This window comes from Xyrauchen texanus, chromosome 31, assembly GCF_025860055.1.
Source record: "Xyrauchen texanus isolate HMW12.3.18 chromosome 31, RBS_HiC_50CHRs, whole genome shotgun sequence".
NCBI classification, from domain to species: domain Eukaryota; kingdom Metazoa; phylum Chordata; class Actinopteri; order Cypriniformes; family Catostomidae; genus Xyrauchen; species Xyrauchen texanus.
This window is the reverse complement of record NC_068306.1, coordinates 16630896-16648838: the sequence shown is the minus strand read 5'-3', so window position 1 is coordinate 16648838 and position 17943 is coordinate 16630896. Positions and strand designations below refer to the sequence as shown.

Genomic DNA, 17943 nt, shown 5'->3' with positions numbered 1-17943 from the left:
AGGCTCATGACCCGAAGCACACCACATCAATTAAACATGATTGGTGCAGTGTAATGACATGGGCAGGTATGGCCACCAGTGGAACTGGTTCACTAGGATTATTGAAAATACAACTGTTGACAGAAGAAGCAGGATTCATTATTTAGTGTTTAGGCTATACTGTCTGCTCAGCTTCAACCAAATGTTTTTTTTATTCCATACTCTTTTACATGTTTTCCACTTTTTTTGGAGAGTACAAGAAATTTTAGAGAAGAGGGGTGAATTCAAACTTGCGGCGCCTGTGAAGGCATCACAGCTTAATGTGTCGGAGCATGTGCACAAGCTAGTCCATGACTATTCTACACTCAATACTCTTACTCAGCATGACTGAATAAGATTTGAACTGATTATTCTATAGTTCCTCTAGACACGTTCTAGAATGTAAATTGGTGTGGTCTGTTTAGCTTTGATCGATTGATGCTATTGGTCAGCACTGTACATATGTGTCCTCACAAATACAAGAACAGCCCTATATAAAATGTGAAAGGCTCACATAAAGAGCTTATTCTGAATAAGACTTTATTGAGGACATGAGCCATATTGAGAACATAGTTGTGCATGTAAATGTAGGTGATGTTATGAACGGTGTGGATGTCTTAAGACAGATTTTGAATCCCTGCCTGGGAGCCAGGCTTACAAAGAGCTCAAAAAGGGATGAGAGCTAAGATTTATTTCAACATGGCCCCTTTTCTTTCCTTCAGGGGTTCCTTGCCTTGCTTCTGGGGTGGGAAGATATCTTACACACATGCTTCACAGCTTTTGTAGAGACGCAATTCTATGGATGTTGGTACAGCGTGATTTTTCCATTTGAGAGAAGTGCTCTCATTTCTGTGTTAAATGGGATGGCTTGGAAAGATGCAAATGATGTTTCATTACCTGCCAGGTGCAGGGGAGTGGAGTTGCGTCCCTGTGTGTCTCTGCAGTTGATGTTTTCCAAGCTGCACAGTTTTTGGACCCGGGCCAGGCAGCCCTTTTTGGCGGCGTCCAAAAGCGCCGCATCTCCTCTCAGCAAGTCCTGGATATCTGTGTCTCCCTCCTTCACCATGTCCAATGGAGTGTTTCCATCCCGATTTTTCTTGGTGGGGTCTGCTCCATGCTGAAGGAGAAAATGACAATGAGCACAGATCCCCAGAGAAGCACTTAAGGCTGACATAGCACAGTATCTAACCCTCACCTGAGACCTTGCTAGGGTATTTTACTGCCTTAAAAAGGCAATAAGCAGTAAATTCACCTACATTGAAATTTAGAATTTTCAGCCAAATGTGTTGAACATACACACATGTTAAGGTAAAAAGATCTGATTTCTAAAATTTTGACCAAATGTGATGTGGCAAAGTCACAATGGCTGGGAAGGTTCTGATTTTGACTCTTGAAATCCCAAGATCCATTATGTAATCTACTACTACTTTCAGAGGTTGAGAATATTAGGATGAGAATATTAGAATGACAATATTTTCAGAATTTTTTTTTTTATTTGAATTGTGGATGACACCTTAAGCTGAATATCCATTTCTGTCTGATTGTTTAAGCATCCTGCCAAGCAAAACAGGGTCAAGCAATAGAAATATGTTTGCGGCGGTGCTATATGGTTGGAAAACCAACAGAAGTTGGGTGGAGTGTTTTCATTATTTTTGTTGATGGTGACGCTATCACGAAAATGTCATAGGCAGGACCGAAACGCAGAGTTGAAAATAGGATTTATTTACAAAAAACAACATAAACTCCCACAAGAGAGAAAAATAAAACTACCCCTAAGGGGAAAAACAAAAACAAAAAAGTCAATAATCCAGGCAGAGGTAGGAAAAATGGGGCACAGGACCGACAGGACCAGGACGAAACAGGACCGAAACGAGACAGGAAAGAATGAACATACAAGAGAAACAGGCACTAGACAGCACACACAAGGAGACTAAAATAGGGAGAGAAATCATCAGGTTAACAAGACAGGGCAGGTGTTACTAATATACGAGCAATGGGGAAAAACAAGGAGGCGTTGTATGACGCAAGACAGAGAGACACGTGGCGATACAGAAACAAACAAAAGCCATGTGCTCTCACAAGACAATGAAACACCCGAATGGCATGAGCGCACATCACCAAGACAATGAGGCACTATACATCTATACCAACCGACAAACAAAACGAGAGACTATGTAGCAACGCCAAACAAAGCGATGCCACGCATTCCTCTAGACACATTCTAGAATCTAAACAAACTCACACTCTAAACAAAACCTGAGCGTAGATTGAGAGGCAAATGCCACGTGATGCAGGCAACAGTTGGCAAAAACAAGACAGGACACCTGTGCGAGTGTTCGGCTGAGACCGAAGTGACCGAACCTCAGCACAACATGAAGACAGCTCACCACCCGGGTGCGCAATGCACATCCATGTTCAGGAGAGACGTCATAAACTATTGACAGGAGTGCATGCTGCCAAGATGGCATAAGTGGGATGCACCCACGTCAATAACAGACAGAACATTGAGCATGAGTGTCCAGGTCCTCACACCAACCGAGAAAGAACCAGACAGGAAGTCAGGACCCAGACACTACACTCCAGATATGAAACAAGACAGACCAAAGAGTGCACGTCAGGGAATACAACCGAAAACGTGCACCCACACAAAGACAGACAACAAAACACAAGACAGACATGGGACGATAGTGCCACGGTGACAGAGGCTAGTTGTGCAGGAATTACACCCTTCACCTTTAAGCAAACTGAGTTCACGAAACGATTTGCATTGTACCAAAGTTAAATGAAATGTAATTTAATGGTTAGGGCCCTAATGTTTAAGTTAAACATTATTCTAGGTTCAATACAAGTTACACTCAATTGACAGCATTTGAGGCATAATGTTGATAACCACAAAAGTTATTATAAAATTTCGACTTGTCCATCCTTTTCTTTAAAAAAAATTTAATACAAATCTGGGTTACAATGAAGTACTTACAATGGAAGTGAATGGAGTCAATCTGTAAATGTTAAAATACTGTTTCAAAAGTATAGCCACAAGATGTAACGGTGTGAAAAAAAAAAATAGCAACTTGTATTGAACACAGAATATTCCTTTAATACTTTAGCAATGCATCAAAATAAAGGGTTAAAAAATTTCGATAAAAAAGTAGTGTCGACCTTCTCAATCTTTATACTTGTACAAATTTAGATTCAGTGTTAGATACAAATTATTTTCATGCAGTTTCTAATACATGAACACAAGAAAACTTCAGCACTTCCACTATAGGAAACAAAGTGAGATGTTTGTTTGAAGAGCTTTGAAGCACTTCTCATAGACAGGAACCTGAAGTGCGATGAAAGCAGACAGCATTAAAACTTTTACAGAGTGATAAAAAACATTTAACAAATCCAGCCTATGACGTACGTCTCGAAAAAGTGATATCACCTGAATTAACAAGTATGCCGAGTGATGTGATGCAGTAACATTCAGGTGTGTGGTGTTCTTGCAAGTTTGTGTGTGATGAGCCAGCAGGATTATTTTCCTACTCGTCAACATTTTCACTGGCCCCACAACAAAAAATTATACATTTTATTTCAAGCTAAATATTTTTAAGTTTCTGAAAGAAATACATTTATATTTTTCACGAAATGTTACGTTTCCTCAAAAAAAAAAAAAAATACTTTTTAGTTATTAGGTTTTAATTTTGATACAATGTGTACTTAATGCATTTTGCCTGTGCATGGCAGTATAATGTAACTCCACGGCAGCTCATTTAAAACGTTTTCCTGGAAAAACATGGCACACAGTGATTTCAAAATTAGGTTTTCAAGATTTGCAACCTCATCCATAGCATTGGGACATTAAACTTGCAGAACTGACTACACATTTTTTTTTCAAGAAATAACAAAAATCAAATCTATAAGTTTGCTAAATATACAGTACAAACCTCATGTGCATGATGAACGAACTTGAAATTTAGTGATAAGACTCAATAGGGCAAATGACCATTCCATCAACTGGCACAAAACTCTCAATCTGTCCCTGAGAAATCGGACCACCATTATTGTTGACCCCTGACTGGTAAGGGTAGTAGTAGTACCTTCAGCAGCAGTTTGCAGATCTCGTATTTGCCCTTGGCCGCTGCCTCGTGCAGTGGGGTAAACTTCCACAGGTCGGCCACGTTGACCGAAGCTCCGTGCCTGACCAGCAGCTCTGCCACTTCATAATGGCCGTACGAGCAGGCATTATGCAATGGCACCAAACCTCTGATAACAGCAATGCAGAAAGAGACAGAGATCAATAGATGGACAGAGTGAGATAAAAAGTGACAGGAAGATTACAGTTTATCTCCTACTGCTGGAAACCCATGAGCTGACTGTTAATGACTACCTAACTGAAACAAAAAAGAGCAGCCGGGAGTCTCACTCACCCTTTGTCTTTGGCATGGACGTCGGCACCGTGGTGTAACAGGTACTCAACCACGGCCACGCGATTATAACCGGCGGCAAAGTGGAGTGGCGTGGAGTGCCGGCCCTCTAGGTCTCGACAGTTCACATTCTGAGGGGAGCAGAGCTGCTGTTCAAGACAAACCAAAACCATGAGAGTGCTTGTGGGGTGCAGCTAAAACATCATTACATAGTTGAATAAACAGAGAAACCGAATCCAATTTTTCCACAAGTAGGGAGACCTGGGGCAATTGTACAAATCTTTACATATTCCTTCATAACTCAAAGAATACTATCAATCTACCTTCCTCAAAAATAACTAACATTAGACAACAGACTTAAAATGATTAACATTAGACCATACACTGTATCTAATAAAATACAAGCCAAGAGTGATACAATCGTCCCCATTTTGAGCGAAAGATAAATTATAAAAATAAAAAAAAGGAAAAATATATTATATTAATCCACTATATCAAATAAGAGCACATTTAATAATATAACTGCATTACCATTTAACATTGCTGAATAAATGTAATCTACATTATAATCACTCAAAATAGATATTTAAATACTTGACTACATACTTGGATAAAATAATGTTCATTACACATTTTAAAGATAACAGTTATTAAACTCATTCAGTTTTTTTATTAACAGCCATGACAAAACAATATATGGTAGCTCCCAGATACAGTGTGTGGAATGGTGGCTCACTGGAGTTTAAAAGGCATCAAAACTTAAACAGGAGAAAAATATCCCTCCTTTTTCTTAGGCAGAGAGAGAACTTTACTGAAATGGTAAATGGTCTGCACTTATATAGCACCTTTTTAACCTTAGCTGTATTCAAAACGTTTTACACTGCATATCATTCACCCATTCACACACCAATGACAGCAGAGCTGCCATGCAAGGAGCTAGCCTACCATTGGGAGCAACTTGGAGTTCAGTGTCTTGCCCAAGGACACTTCAGCATGTGGAGTCGTGTGGGCCAACCCTGCGATTAGTGGACAACCCGCTCTTCCACCTGAGCCACAGCACTGAGCATGTGCTAAGTATCATCACTCCATTTCATTTGTGATTAAATAACAGACAGTCTCCCCTAAACCACAGCAAGTTGACTTCAACGATAAGCAATTAAATACAAGTACTAATTTCATTAATAATTGATTTGCTTTTATAGGGTGCCAGGACAGAATTATAGCAGGCAGCAGTGGAGATTCTGATTAATTGCCTGACAAAACTCTAATTGGTGCTCTGATCTGAAATTACTTTATGCATAATGAGGCATCCAGATAACGAAGATCTGATAGCATCAAAAGGCATTCATCCCATCCAGACATTTAGATAATCTGTTTCTAAAGGCTCTGGTATATTTTTTTCATGTGCCAGATCGTCTCTTACACGGTCGAGTGCTCAGCCTTTCAAAGCATACTTTATTTATTCAATGTATGCGCACTACAACTGATTTGATACACTTTAAGTGCAGTAAGCGATGCGAACAGACGAGGACTGTCCACATGGCGAGAAAATCTGGTCCGTTCATACTGTGCTGATGACAGAAATTGTGCTATGCATACTATGTGTGATCTGATCTGGAATGCAAAAAAATAAAATAATTAACTTTGGCTTTAAATCACTCTCTTTTGTGTAACAGGATACTTTGTGTTTGTGTATGTGTGTCCAGGGCATAGAGCTGGCTCAGCATTTTTCTTCAATGCTCCCAGAGTGTCAAAGGTGAGTTTTCCTTACATCGAATACCTCACTCAAAGTTGTGAATATGAACAAGGGCTGCAAGCTGCACCCTTGAAAAGTTGGATTGGCTGTAATGAAGCAGCAATGCCCAGTCGATTTTTTTTCATCTAAAACACTATTGTAAAAATTCTAGATCCATAACTGCAGATATATTTTTATCCCCATGAAACCTGGAGCTGTTTTGTGACCTTGGCAATTTCTAAAATATCTGAACTTTCACAACACTTGTGAAAGTTCCTCACAAAGACAAGCAACAAAGAAATCCCAAATTTCTTTCTGCAATGCTATATCCCTCATAGTTTCAAATAAAAGGCATCTTACCTTCACAGTGTCTAAGTCTCCTGCTTTTGCTGCTTCTAAGAGTCTGTAGTCCACATCTGAGTTCCTCACAGGAACGTTTTCTAATAAACAAAAAAAAAAATACAAAATCATAGTACATTTCTGCAATTTTAAATTAACATCAAAAGACCAATTAAACAAATGTCAGGATGGTTAGTGAGGTCGACTAATTTATCTAGATTTTCATTCTAATTTTTAGTTTTAGCTTTAATATTTTCCACAGCAGTGCTTTAAAAGGGATGAATTTAAAGCAGCAACTTCTCGGAAAGGGTTGGCGCGTGCAGTTAACAAAATGAGCTTTACCGTGCTAAAACTGTCAGAAATGGCATCTCTAAAATGTATCGCCTTTAAAGCACTATCCTGTTCCATCTGTTATGCTCCTCCATCCAGCTGAACATAACAAAAAGTGTTTTAAAGGAATGCCCCATAAGAAATGCATCTAGTGTCTGATAGACAAGAGGCTAAATCAGCCTAATTATACAGGTCTTCCTTAAGACCGATTAGTCAGCCTATTGTTCAGATAACTCACTGACTATCTAAAAAATTTGAAAAATAAATGTCAAAACTTAAGATTTTATAACAGAAGCCTAAATTCACACGTAACCCCACATTCAGTTCATACCGGTCAGTATTTGCTGTACGGCTTCATTGCCCATCTGTGCAGCTGTGAAGCCTTGTAGGGAGACGATGGCGGGATCGGCTCCATAACTCAACAGAAGTCTGCACGTCTGCAAGTGTCCAGCCAGAGCTGCCCTGTGCAACGCTGTCTGACCCAGAGTATCAACGGCATTCATCTATAAACACACACAGAAAGGGTTGGAAAGATACAAGTAAAATCCCCTTCTCTTCACTGATCAGTGAAGGGCAAAGCTGAAAGCAGCCCACCGAGAAGGATTGAGCTGTAAGTAAACTTGGCCTGTTTTCAAATTAACACAAACATGAATTAATCAGACAAGCCCTTGGGAAACTTCTGCACTTCTTCAAAGACTATCAGCTCTGCACAGGGAAGAAAGGAAGGGACCAAGTACATAATTGTCTATTTTGCGTGTTTGAGTGTATGTGCAGGCCACACAGAATCTGTGGCCGAAAATGTTCAATGATTTTGGCAGAACTTAAATGCTTGTCGTTCATAAAGTTATGCAAATCCCCACCACTTCTATTTATATTTTATTATATAGGGGGCAAATTTATTTATGCTTTTAGACTTTTTTTATTTACTCTCGGCTCTGTTTAACACATTCTACCATATTTAAATCCCTCCCACAGAGTACAAAATGCCCCAAAAATTCTGCAGATTCAGTGTGAGCCGGTTTTTGTCACAATTAACATTCATTATTGTTTCTAACCCTCTTGAATATTTAAAAGGCAAAATCTCTTCTGCTAAATCAAGCTGTGATTAAAAAATATTCAGCACTTTATTTCGATTTATTTTTAATGTAAACTTTAGGAATGAATGTTAGCACTGTAATTTAGAGCTCCTTGGTTTGCGGTGATCCAAGTGGGATCCATTTTTTCCTGACAGAGCAGTCAATGTCCAGTGGTCTTTGCAAATATAATTATAATGAAAATGTCAGATTCCAGGAGACTTTCTTCTTCAACAACTATAGAGTAGTTGTCAGTGTGGAAAGGGAAGACAGAAATGACCTGCACCTGGTGTGGGTGCTGAACACTTCCAAAAGTGCTGAACTTGAACTGCTCACTTGTTGACTCACATTTCAGTACATAGTGAATGGCACCTAGTTCACTAAATGGGGAAAGAGTGAGCAAAAACTAGGAAAAATGCCACAACTACACTCTCCAAGCACTTTATTAGGAACACCCGCACACCTACATTTTCATGCGATTATCTAATCGGCCAATAGTGTGGCAGTAGTGCAATGCATAAAATCATGCAGATACAGCACAGAAGCTTCAGTTAATATTCACATCATCCATCAGAATGGGGAAAAAATGTGATCTCAGAGATTTGGACTGACCGTGGTGCCAAACAGGCTAGTTTTAATATTCAGTAACTGCTGATCTCCTGGGATTTTCACGCACAGAATCTTGAAATTTCACTCAGAATGGTGCCAAAAAGAAGGGGAAAAAAACACCCATTGAGCAGCAGTTCTGTGGACAGAAATGCCTTGTTGATGAGAGAGGTCAACGGGGAATGGCCTTACAGGTTCAAGCTGACAGAAAGGCTACGGTAACCTCAGATAACTACAACTGTAGTGAGCAGAATAACATCTGAAAATGCACAACATGTGAGGCGAATGGGCTACAACAGAAGTACATCATGTTGGGCACTTTATTAGGACCATTGTGTTCCTAATAAAATGCTCGGTGAGTGTATATACACTACTGTGCACTGAGTAGTTAGTATGACACTACATTAACTGCATCTCAATGATGAAAAAAACTTGAAATCCGATCAGACCAAAACACATTTCCAAAAATCCAATATTAATTTAAAACCTCGAACTTGATACAGAAGTCGATAGTATGTTTTGTTGATTTTCTACCCTCTACTATATGGCGGACAAAACATGCAAAAATAATAAATAAATCAAGGAATAAATGTCTTGATAAAAAAAATATAATTCGTTTTTAATGAAAGTTATTCCTGAATTTATTTTTGTACGACTTTTTTTTCCTTTATTTATTATTTTCTCTTTTTATTTATTATTTTCTCTTTTTATTTTTATTCTTTAAAAAAAATAATTATTTCATTTGTTTTTGTTGTTTTATTATTTATTTATGCATTCATTTATTTTTATATTTATTTATCCCCACATGTATTTATTTCTATATTTAAATATTCCCACATTTATTTGTTTTTGTATTTATTCTTACATTTCTGTCTCTTGTATGATAATGATGTGGGCAGGTCCTGCTTACCATTGGCTTATTGTAGATTGAAGCGTGTGCGCGATTACTCTTGACTTGTTTTGATGTGGCGTTAGGTCATAGCCATATCGCGTGTAAACTAAAGCTATTTGTGGGGCTAAAAACATAAGAGCTTAAGTCAATCCAAGATGTATTGGTTATAACTGCAGGGGTGGTAATTGGGGCGGCTGTGGCTCAGTTGGTAGAGCGGGTTGGCAACTAATCGCAGGGTTGGTAGTTCGAATCCCGGCCCACACGACTCCACGTGCCGAAGTGTCCTTGGGCAAGACACTGAACCCCAAGTTGCTCCCAACAGCAGGCTAGCGCCTTGCATGACAGCTCTGCCGCCATTGGTGTTTGAATGTGTGTGTGAATGGGTGAATGAGTCAACAGTGTAAAGTGCTTTGAATACCGATAAGGTTAAAAAGGCACTATATAATTGCAGACCATTTACCATTTAATCAGCGTATTTACTCAGAGCTACCCAGGAACCCTGTATGTGTTTTCTTAAAATTTTCATTTGAACTTTTTGTGCTGTTCAGACTACAACTAAACAGATTTCAGACATTTCCAAAAGTCTGATTTCATGCAATTGTTTTGTTGTTGTTTTTTTATTATTATTGTTAAAAAAATTTAAATCGGATATGCAAAAAAAAGAAAACATATCAGTGCAAAGCATCAGCTGATTTTCTCATTCACACATCAGCTGATGTGTTTATTATAGATGGCTTCATACTTCTTGCTTCCTGGTCCGTTTATTAACACAATGCTACTGCACCATCTGTTAACAATTTTCCCACAAGCTCTGTAAACACACTAGTGACAATAGCCTCTTTTATTTGAACCTCCAGCCTGACTAATTATCCAGTCCATTAATGTCAATTAAGTCTGATGGCGATCCGGCCACTGAAGTTTGGCAGCGAGCTCGGTCGCAACACCAGTTAAAGATCGGATGTGTTTCCACAGGGTCGTATTGAAACAGATGGACACCGATAATAGAATGATGAAATTGGAGTTTTAGCACACCATCTCTGATTTATGAATCATCCAGAAGAGCTGGAGGTCTTTAAAAACCAAGCTGATCAAAGCAGCATCAATGAAGAAGACCTCTGGATAATGCAACCTTGCGTGAAAGTAGGACACACGAGTTTGATGAAAAGGGAGGCCCTTTAGATACACTCCCGGCTTGAACAAAGGTGGCAGACGGTGGATGAGATTATTTACAAGCGTATCAGCTACCCTCGTCTCGCCGCTGAAGAATAGCTGATCAGCTCTGCTGCTCTCAGCCAAGGCGGTAGCTGAATGCCTGATCAGTTTGTCGATGCTTATCTGATTTGGCTTTCTGAAAGAGCTCCATTGATTTGGAAGTCTTTTACCCTTCTCTGCACTGGAGAGGTAATGACATGACTGATGTAGCTTGTAAATGGCCTCCAGTTTCTCTGACACAGTCCAGCCATGTGATGAGGCAGCCAGGCTGTTAACCTATTCAGTTTCATTGAAAATATTGCTATCCATCCTCTCAAGGGAGCAAGATTTACCTTAAAAATGTATAGAGGAAAAATAACAGCTACTCAAGTGGCTCGCCAAGTCCAACACATAGAAGAGGTTTAAATAACTTTAAATACAACACTAAATCTTAAAGTTTACTTTAAATAATTATCAAAGCTAAACTTTTTTTATGTACAACAGTACATCTTGTGCACGGTCGAGCAATCTAGCCTTTCAAACTATACTCTTTTCACCGCGAGCCTGTACAAAAATATTTGACTCATGTACACTATGACTGCTTTGTGATTCTTGTGAACTCCAGGCGCATGCGCAGATGATGCACCCAGACGTATACAGGGATGTGAGGCTCCAAAACTGGGAAGCATGCACATTCCTGACAGACGTAGTTGCACATGGAAAACCAAAGTATACTTTGGCCTTTAGTTTGTTTTAAATAACTATAACGTTTCTACTTTCAATGAAATGGCAACTCAAAAGACTCAAAAGATGTGATTTATGTGACAAAGAGTATGTTATAGAGACAGTTTGCCCAAAAGTGAAACTGTTGTTATCAATTCTTCACCTAAAATGACTTTTAATTCATTCCTTTCCTCACACAAGGCTATCCCGTGACTTAAATCATACATTTCACTTTAAAGGAATAGTAAGAAATAAAGTAATACACATCTGGGATGGCATGAGGGTGAGCTTTTGCATCCCTTTTGAAGCTTGAAAGCTCCAGTTCCCATTAATTGTAATTGCATGTGGCAATTTGTTCTTCAAATGGCCAGTTTTTCTTCAAATTGTCTCATGTTCCACATAAAAAAGTCATATGGATTTGGAAAAGCATGAGGGTGTGTAAATGATAACAGTATTTATTACATTCTCGGGTGAAGAATTCCTTTAATGTGAAAGGGGTGTTGAATGTTTGGTCGTTAATTACCAAGATGTTAGCATTTAATGACCTCTATACTGATGATGAGCTCTATCTCATCCAATTATCTTAACCGCTGATAAGCAGGCAAATTACTCTAAGAAAAAACTGAAATGAATAAAATTTTGCTGCGTTAGCAATGTACAATGTAAATTTTTTCCTGTTGCAGCTTGAACACGATGACTCAACAGCACACAGAGTTAAATGTGACAGAAATGCTGCTCCATCGAACTGATCTTTCTTGGCTCAGATGATGTGCAACTATAAAGGGGACATATTCTACACTTCAAACACTTTACATATTTCTCCACTTTTAGTTACTTAAGGTTAACTTGCATCGAAAATGTACCCGCAGAATGAAACATGCCATTTTTGATACTGTACCTTTAAGGGTGAAGTGCATTCCGAAATTAGGGTAAGTTAATTATGACAAAATTTTCATTTTTGGTGAATTATTGCTTTAAGAGAATTTTGTGAGCTTCTGATGTGTTGCATCTCTGCAGGGAACTAAAGGAAACATGCAAGGAGTATGACGTGTGCTGACGCAGGAACAGATGTTTACCTTCGCCCCGTGTTTCTGCAACACCTCCATGACGTCGTTGTGCGCCCGCTCAGCCGCCACATGGAGAGGTGTCATGAAGCTGCACAGGGAGAGAGGAGATAATAAAGTGAGACAGCAAGGGGCACAGGAAGATCACGAGAAAGACCTTCGCATGAATCTCCAGGGGACAAATGTTTGCAACTTCAACACATAATGGGTACATTCACTCACTCTTTGTTCTTTTCATTGACATTGGCTCCTTTCCGTAGCAACAGTTCAGTGACCTGTTTTCTTTTCGGATGAGGCGAGGCAACCGCACAGTGCTGAAATATAAGACACAGGGTCAATGTAATAGAATTCATTAAAGCCTTTTTAACAATGAATTTCCAATATTTGTCCATCACTTTTCCAGTTTATGTGATTACCGAATAAGGATTTTTTTAAATAATTTTATAGAGATTGTACTCACTATTCATTTCTGGCCAATAAAATGTTAGAGCTGAGCATTACTAGAAAATTTATATTCACAAGAGAAATTAAATGAATCATTTCCATTATTTTTCCAGCCTGGAAATCACTATTTTAAGATATTTCACATTTTTAAAGTGTTCCATGTCCATGGTAAGCCTGTAAAAGGAATAGTTCACACACAAATCATCATCTAATGAAGAAAGTTTATCTAGTTAAAAAACAACAACTGAACAACTCATTCACAACTCAGACATCACTTTTCTCATGAACACCCCAAGAAAAGCTAAGTGGATATCAAGATATTCATTGAATAACAACGTGAATTTCGGTTCGTTTCTTACCTAAGGCTATCGTTTGACTTCAGAAGACTTAAAATATAGCACACAAGTCATATGTACCACTTTTATGGTGCTTTTGCATCCTTTTAAGGCTTGAAAACTACAGTTCCCATTCATTGTACTTGAACGTAACAGCGACAGGAACATTCTTCAAAATGTATCCTTTTGAAAGTCATACAGGGTTGGTATGAAACAAGGTTGAGTATAGGGCTGCAACTAACAATTATTTTGATAATCGATTAATCATCGATTATTTCTTTGATTAATCTGAATTTCTGCCCAACTGAAAAATACATAATTATGTTACATACATACAGTATGCTTATACACAGTCACAGATTACATACATTAAGTATGTATATTTTAAGTTTTAAAATAGTATTAATCACTGATAACATGTTTCAAAACAATTCTTTTCAAAAATATGTGAATGTTTATCCAGTAAAATAATGTTTGCCATGGTATAAATTAACTGGTGAAATCAGACATTTGGCATTATCAGGAGGACTATCAAATATAAGGACCCTTAGTATTATTATACATAACAATAGTTTAATATAGCACAATCCTCTGTAAACGCACTGCAAATTCACTCTCGCGCTGAAAATAACATTGTTGCTCATTGTATTGAATGTGCTCGCATGATGAGAAATCATCAAAAACACTTTTAAAACCGGCACACCTTGATCTCCGAGACATAGTGATATCCATGAAAGTTGCACAACTGATTACATTGAAACTGAAATTGACATACTGTATGATGTTGAACAAGTTTAATCAAAATGATTGCGCTTCTTTTCTCAAATGCGACCGGTTTGACTAGGATGCCATCGCTTGAATGCTCAGTGAAGTTTAACAGAGACTCTCTTTGGGTAAAGAAAAACAGTTTTGATAAATATTCGGAAATACGCACCTGATTTGATTATTTATATATATTATTATGATCATCTTTGAGGTGTTTATAAAGTGCTCTCGTGCGCTGGACAACTTGGGTCGGGTTTTTTCCGCTCCAACTAGTCTCCATTTTTGAAACTAATTTAGGCACTTTTCCAATGCACGTAACGGTTCGACTATCCTCAACTCTACTCGCTTTACTTTTCTGAGCTTGCATTTCCACAGCAGTTTAGTGCCCCTCAATGTGGGTGAGATTATAGGATGATCGTCATAGTTGGACGCCTCTACTGCCATGACATCATCTTAAACATGACACAAACTCTCCAAAACAATAACACAACCGCTAGCCAATCAATAGCTACTAGCTCATTGTGCTGAATAAAGCAGCTGTTGCATGGTGAAGTGTAACAGTTAAATTGGCCTGGTTGTTTTAGAATCAAGCTTCCAGTAGCTGGTCAACTAAATAAAGTATAGCATTTAAGCACAGTATAGAGTTAACGTAACAAAACATACCATCCTCCAACGTGGCTGAGTCCAGGGCACTCTCCCTCCCATTGCTCGCCGGTCTAGATAGTCCATTTGGTCGAACCACTTCCACTATTCCTTGAACGAGTGAACCGTCTGCACCTCGTTTATTGACCACAGTGTGGTTTTGCGTACAGCCATTTCTTTTTTCACAATTCGAAAGTCGCGTGAAAAAAATTATACTGTTATCGCTGTTACTAACTTTAAAACTAGCGGGTTGGTGTCCCGTGTCGGAAATCCAGTGATGCTCGTTTTGACGATTCTCCCTGACCCATCAGTGATCTGCAGGATTTTGATGTCACATTTAGTATCGGCTTGGCTCGCTTGGAACCTCGACCGAGGTGGTACTAAAAAAGGTTCAGATACCAGGTACTATACATAGTGGAAAGCCCCAAAAAAGAAAGCAGAGTCGAGTTGTACCGTGGAGTGGAAAAGCCACCATTTGATCATGCAACGTGTTTTTCACTGGGCTGTACAGCGACATAGCTGATGGAGCTTCTCCGTGTTCACCGCAAATATCCAAATAATCGATAATAAAAATAGTATATGATTACTTTTTCATTATGGGGTAAACTATTCCTATTCAATTTGCTTTCATCCTTATATCTTAGCTGTGCAGCATTGAAGTGGATTGGCAGGAGCTCACCAGTGCTGTCTCCTGTGTCTGTGGGTGCTTGAAGCTGATGATCTCCAGAGCCAGGCTCTTCTTCACTTTTGTCATGTCTGCCTCCCGTGCCACCTGGAGCAGAGAGTGGCCCTTAAACTCATCTGGAAAAGAGAGAATATTTAGAGAGATGATGCAAGAAGCTCTGACAGAAGCCAGAGTAAGACATAATTCATCAAGACAAAGCGTGAAAAAAAAAAGTAATTGAAGATTCACAGCTATAATGCAATCTGGCTTTATAGCAGCAAAAATTACAGTCAGGATATCTACAATGTGCACTGACCTATTTGACCTGATTGAATTAATTTCACGTATACCCACGTGCATTCAATTTGTTATGCTTTTGCACATTGCACTCTGCAGCAAGTGAGCACTATTCCATCTAAATGTTCTCATTTGCCAGGCACTGTTCTCCAAAGAGACTTTCAAAGGAGGAAAAATACAAGTGTTGTCTCCTAAAATATACACTCGCACAGACTCCAGCTCAAATGCAAATCCCACAAAGGAAAATATTTAACAACAAATGTTTCTGCAAAAACGGCATTACCACCGAACACTGGTAGAAGCCAGATGGAGAATTCACAGGCAAAATATTTAACAATATCGCCAGCCAACCTCATCAGCACACTGATCTCTCAGACTCCACTGCGACTGAATAATGCAGAATGAGAATATTGAAATTTTAAAGCCGTCTTTCTTTAAGCCTCGAGGTATCTGTGTCAGTGCAGGGGAAGAATGTGTCAGGAACAATCAGAGCCATTCTGCTTATAACTTTCCATAGTGAAAGATAGGAATGTGTTAAATGCGCTTTGATGCAACTTATGCTAGGCAAAGTTGAAAGATCCTGCTCTATTACCTTTACATTACTCTTATACCTCAATGTTTTAGATGGTTTTAAAAAGCAGTAGGGCACTTGAAGCCATGCTAAAATGTAAATATAGTCATAATGACTAAAGGGATAGCATCAATGTGTGTTGTGCCTAATAACACCCTAATAACAATATAGCACAGTCTCAAGACCTTTTTACTTTAATGTTACAGGGATTCAAACATCCAATACCCTTGTGCGACTCCGCGTTCACATGTGTGGATGTTGTATTTTAGCTTTGCTATACGCAACACATAAATGAATTTCAAATGTAAGAATACCGAAATTTCCGGACTATAAGCCGCAACTATTTTCCCAAGCTTTGAACCTCGCGGCTTATACAATGACGCAGCTAATATATGGATTTTTCCCGCTTTCAAATTTTATATTAAAAAAAAAAAACATTCTGTGACGTGCTCAGTTTTTTGGCGGTGTGAGGCTTTCATTAGACCAATTGAAATTGCCGAACAGGTTAAGGTCAAACAACTTTTTTTGTTTACTGTTTAGATTAAATCGAGCGCGCTCAAACTTCCCATCATTCTGATTACGGTAGTCATTTTGTCACCCTCACCAAGACATGGAGAAACGCATATGATGCTGCTTTCAAGTTGAAGGCGATTGATCTGGCTGTTGGAAAATAAGCTGCTGCACGGGAGCTTGGTCTTAATGAGTCGATGATAAGACGTTGGAAACAGCAGCGTGAGGAATTGACTCAGTGCAAAAAGACAACTAAATCTGAGGCTATTCAACTCCGACACCGAAGGAGATGACTTCAGTGGTTTCAGTGCACAGGACGAGGAAGATAGTGACCAATGACTTTCTTGGTAGGCTACTGTTTACTGCAAATGTTTTATTACAAGCCGTGTGTGGCAGCGGGGGCGCTTGACCACGCCCCCGCTGCCAAACCGTGTTTCGTTAAAGCTTATTTATTTTTGTTACAAGCCGTGTTTCATTAAAGCCTGAGTAAAGTTCATTTGTTTCAATGTACCGGTAGGCACCTGCGGCTTATAGACAGGTGCGGCTTATTTATGTTCAAAATAATATTTTATTTAAAAATCAGTGGGTGCGGCTTATATTCAGGTGCGCTCAATAGTCCGGAAATTACGGTACTATTCACAACACTGTACACTGAAGTTTTAAGGGTTAAACTTCTGGGGCACCACGTCATGTGACAACAGCACAACGTCGATTTCCGTGAGGCACTCCTACGGGCGCAGTGCCAACAAAAGTACCAAGTACCAAAAGTAATAAGAAACCTCTTATTAAAAAACTCTAAGTTTTTTGATTGAAACCTGTTTGGTTGTATTGTTTTTACTTTCGTTTGATATGGTGCTTAAAAAATCCATTAATTTTTCGTGCGTCAGCGTGCTCATAAGTTTACATATGTGGAAAATGGGATGTTTTCATGTTAGCTATTTTGAATAACTTTCAACATTAACACATCTGTGGGTAATTTCACCTCAGTTTAATATAAATTTGATTATCTTTTATTTTGTTATCTCTGTACAATACGCTTATATGCATTCCTATATATTTACTGTACATTTTCACATTGAGAGTCAATCCAAAAGCTGGAAAAAAGGATGAAAATATTCAGTGTTAGGATGAAAATAAGGTGCATTTTGAACTGTTCTGAGACCAGTGCAGACAGACAGCACACTTGAGGTTCATTAATTGACTAAATAGGGAGCAAGCGTGCATCCTATAGCTTTCTATGCAGTTAAGGGCATTTACTCCTAAAATCTGACCAAAAGTTCAGTTTAAGGCTGCAGGTGATGTTTGGACCACTCAACATGTTTGGCAGATATGGGA

The 17943-nt window shown here is 38.8% G+C and overlaps 1 protein-coding gene across 3 annotated transcripts in view; it reads right to left on the bottom strand.

Annotated features, from left to right (window-relative positions):
- Window positions 1-17943, bottom strand: part of LOC127625453 (poly [ADP-ribose] polymerase tankyrase-1-like) — a 156621-nt gene that overhangs the window by 28353 nt on the left and 110325 nt on the right. For 2 of the 3 annotated variants that reach the window (XM_052100753.1, XM_052100755.1), the window contains 8 exons: window positions 15246-15367; window positions 12603-12694; window positions 12393-12471; window positions 7163-7334; window positions 6523-6602; window positions 4431-4576; window positions 4101-4266; window positions 916-1135 (listed from right to left, as the gene is read on the bottom strand). In XM_052100753.1, coding sequence (XP_051956713.1) covers window positions 916-1135; window positions 4101-4266; window positions 4431-4576; window positions 6523-6602; window positions 7163-7334; window positions 12393-12471; window positions 12603-12694; window positions 15246-15367 — 1077 coding nt within the window. The remainder of the gene's footprint in view (window positions 1-915; window positions 1136-4100; window positions 4267-4430; window positions 4577-6522; window positions 6603-7162; window positions 7335-12392; window positions 12472-12602; window positions 12695-15245; window positions 15368-17943) is intronic. The other variant, XM_052100754.1, reaches the window with a different exon arrangement.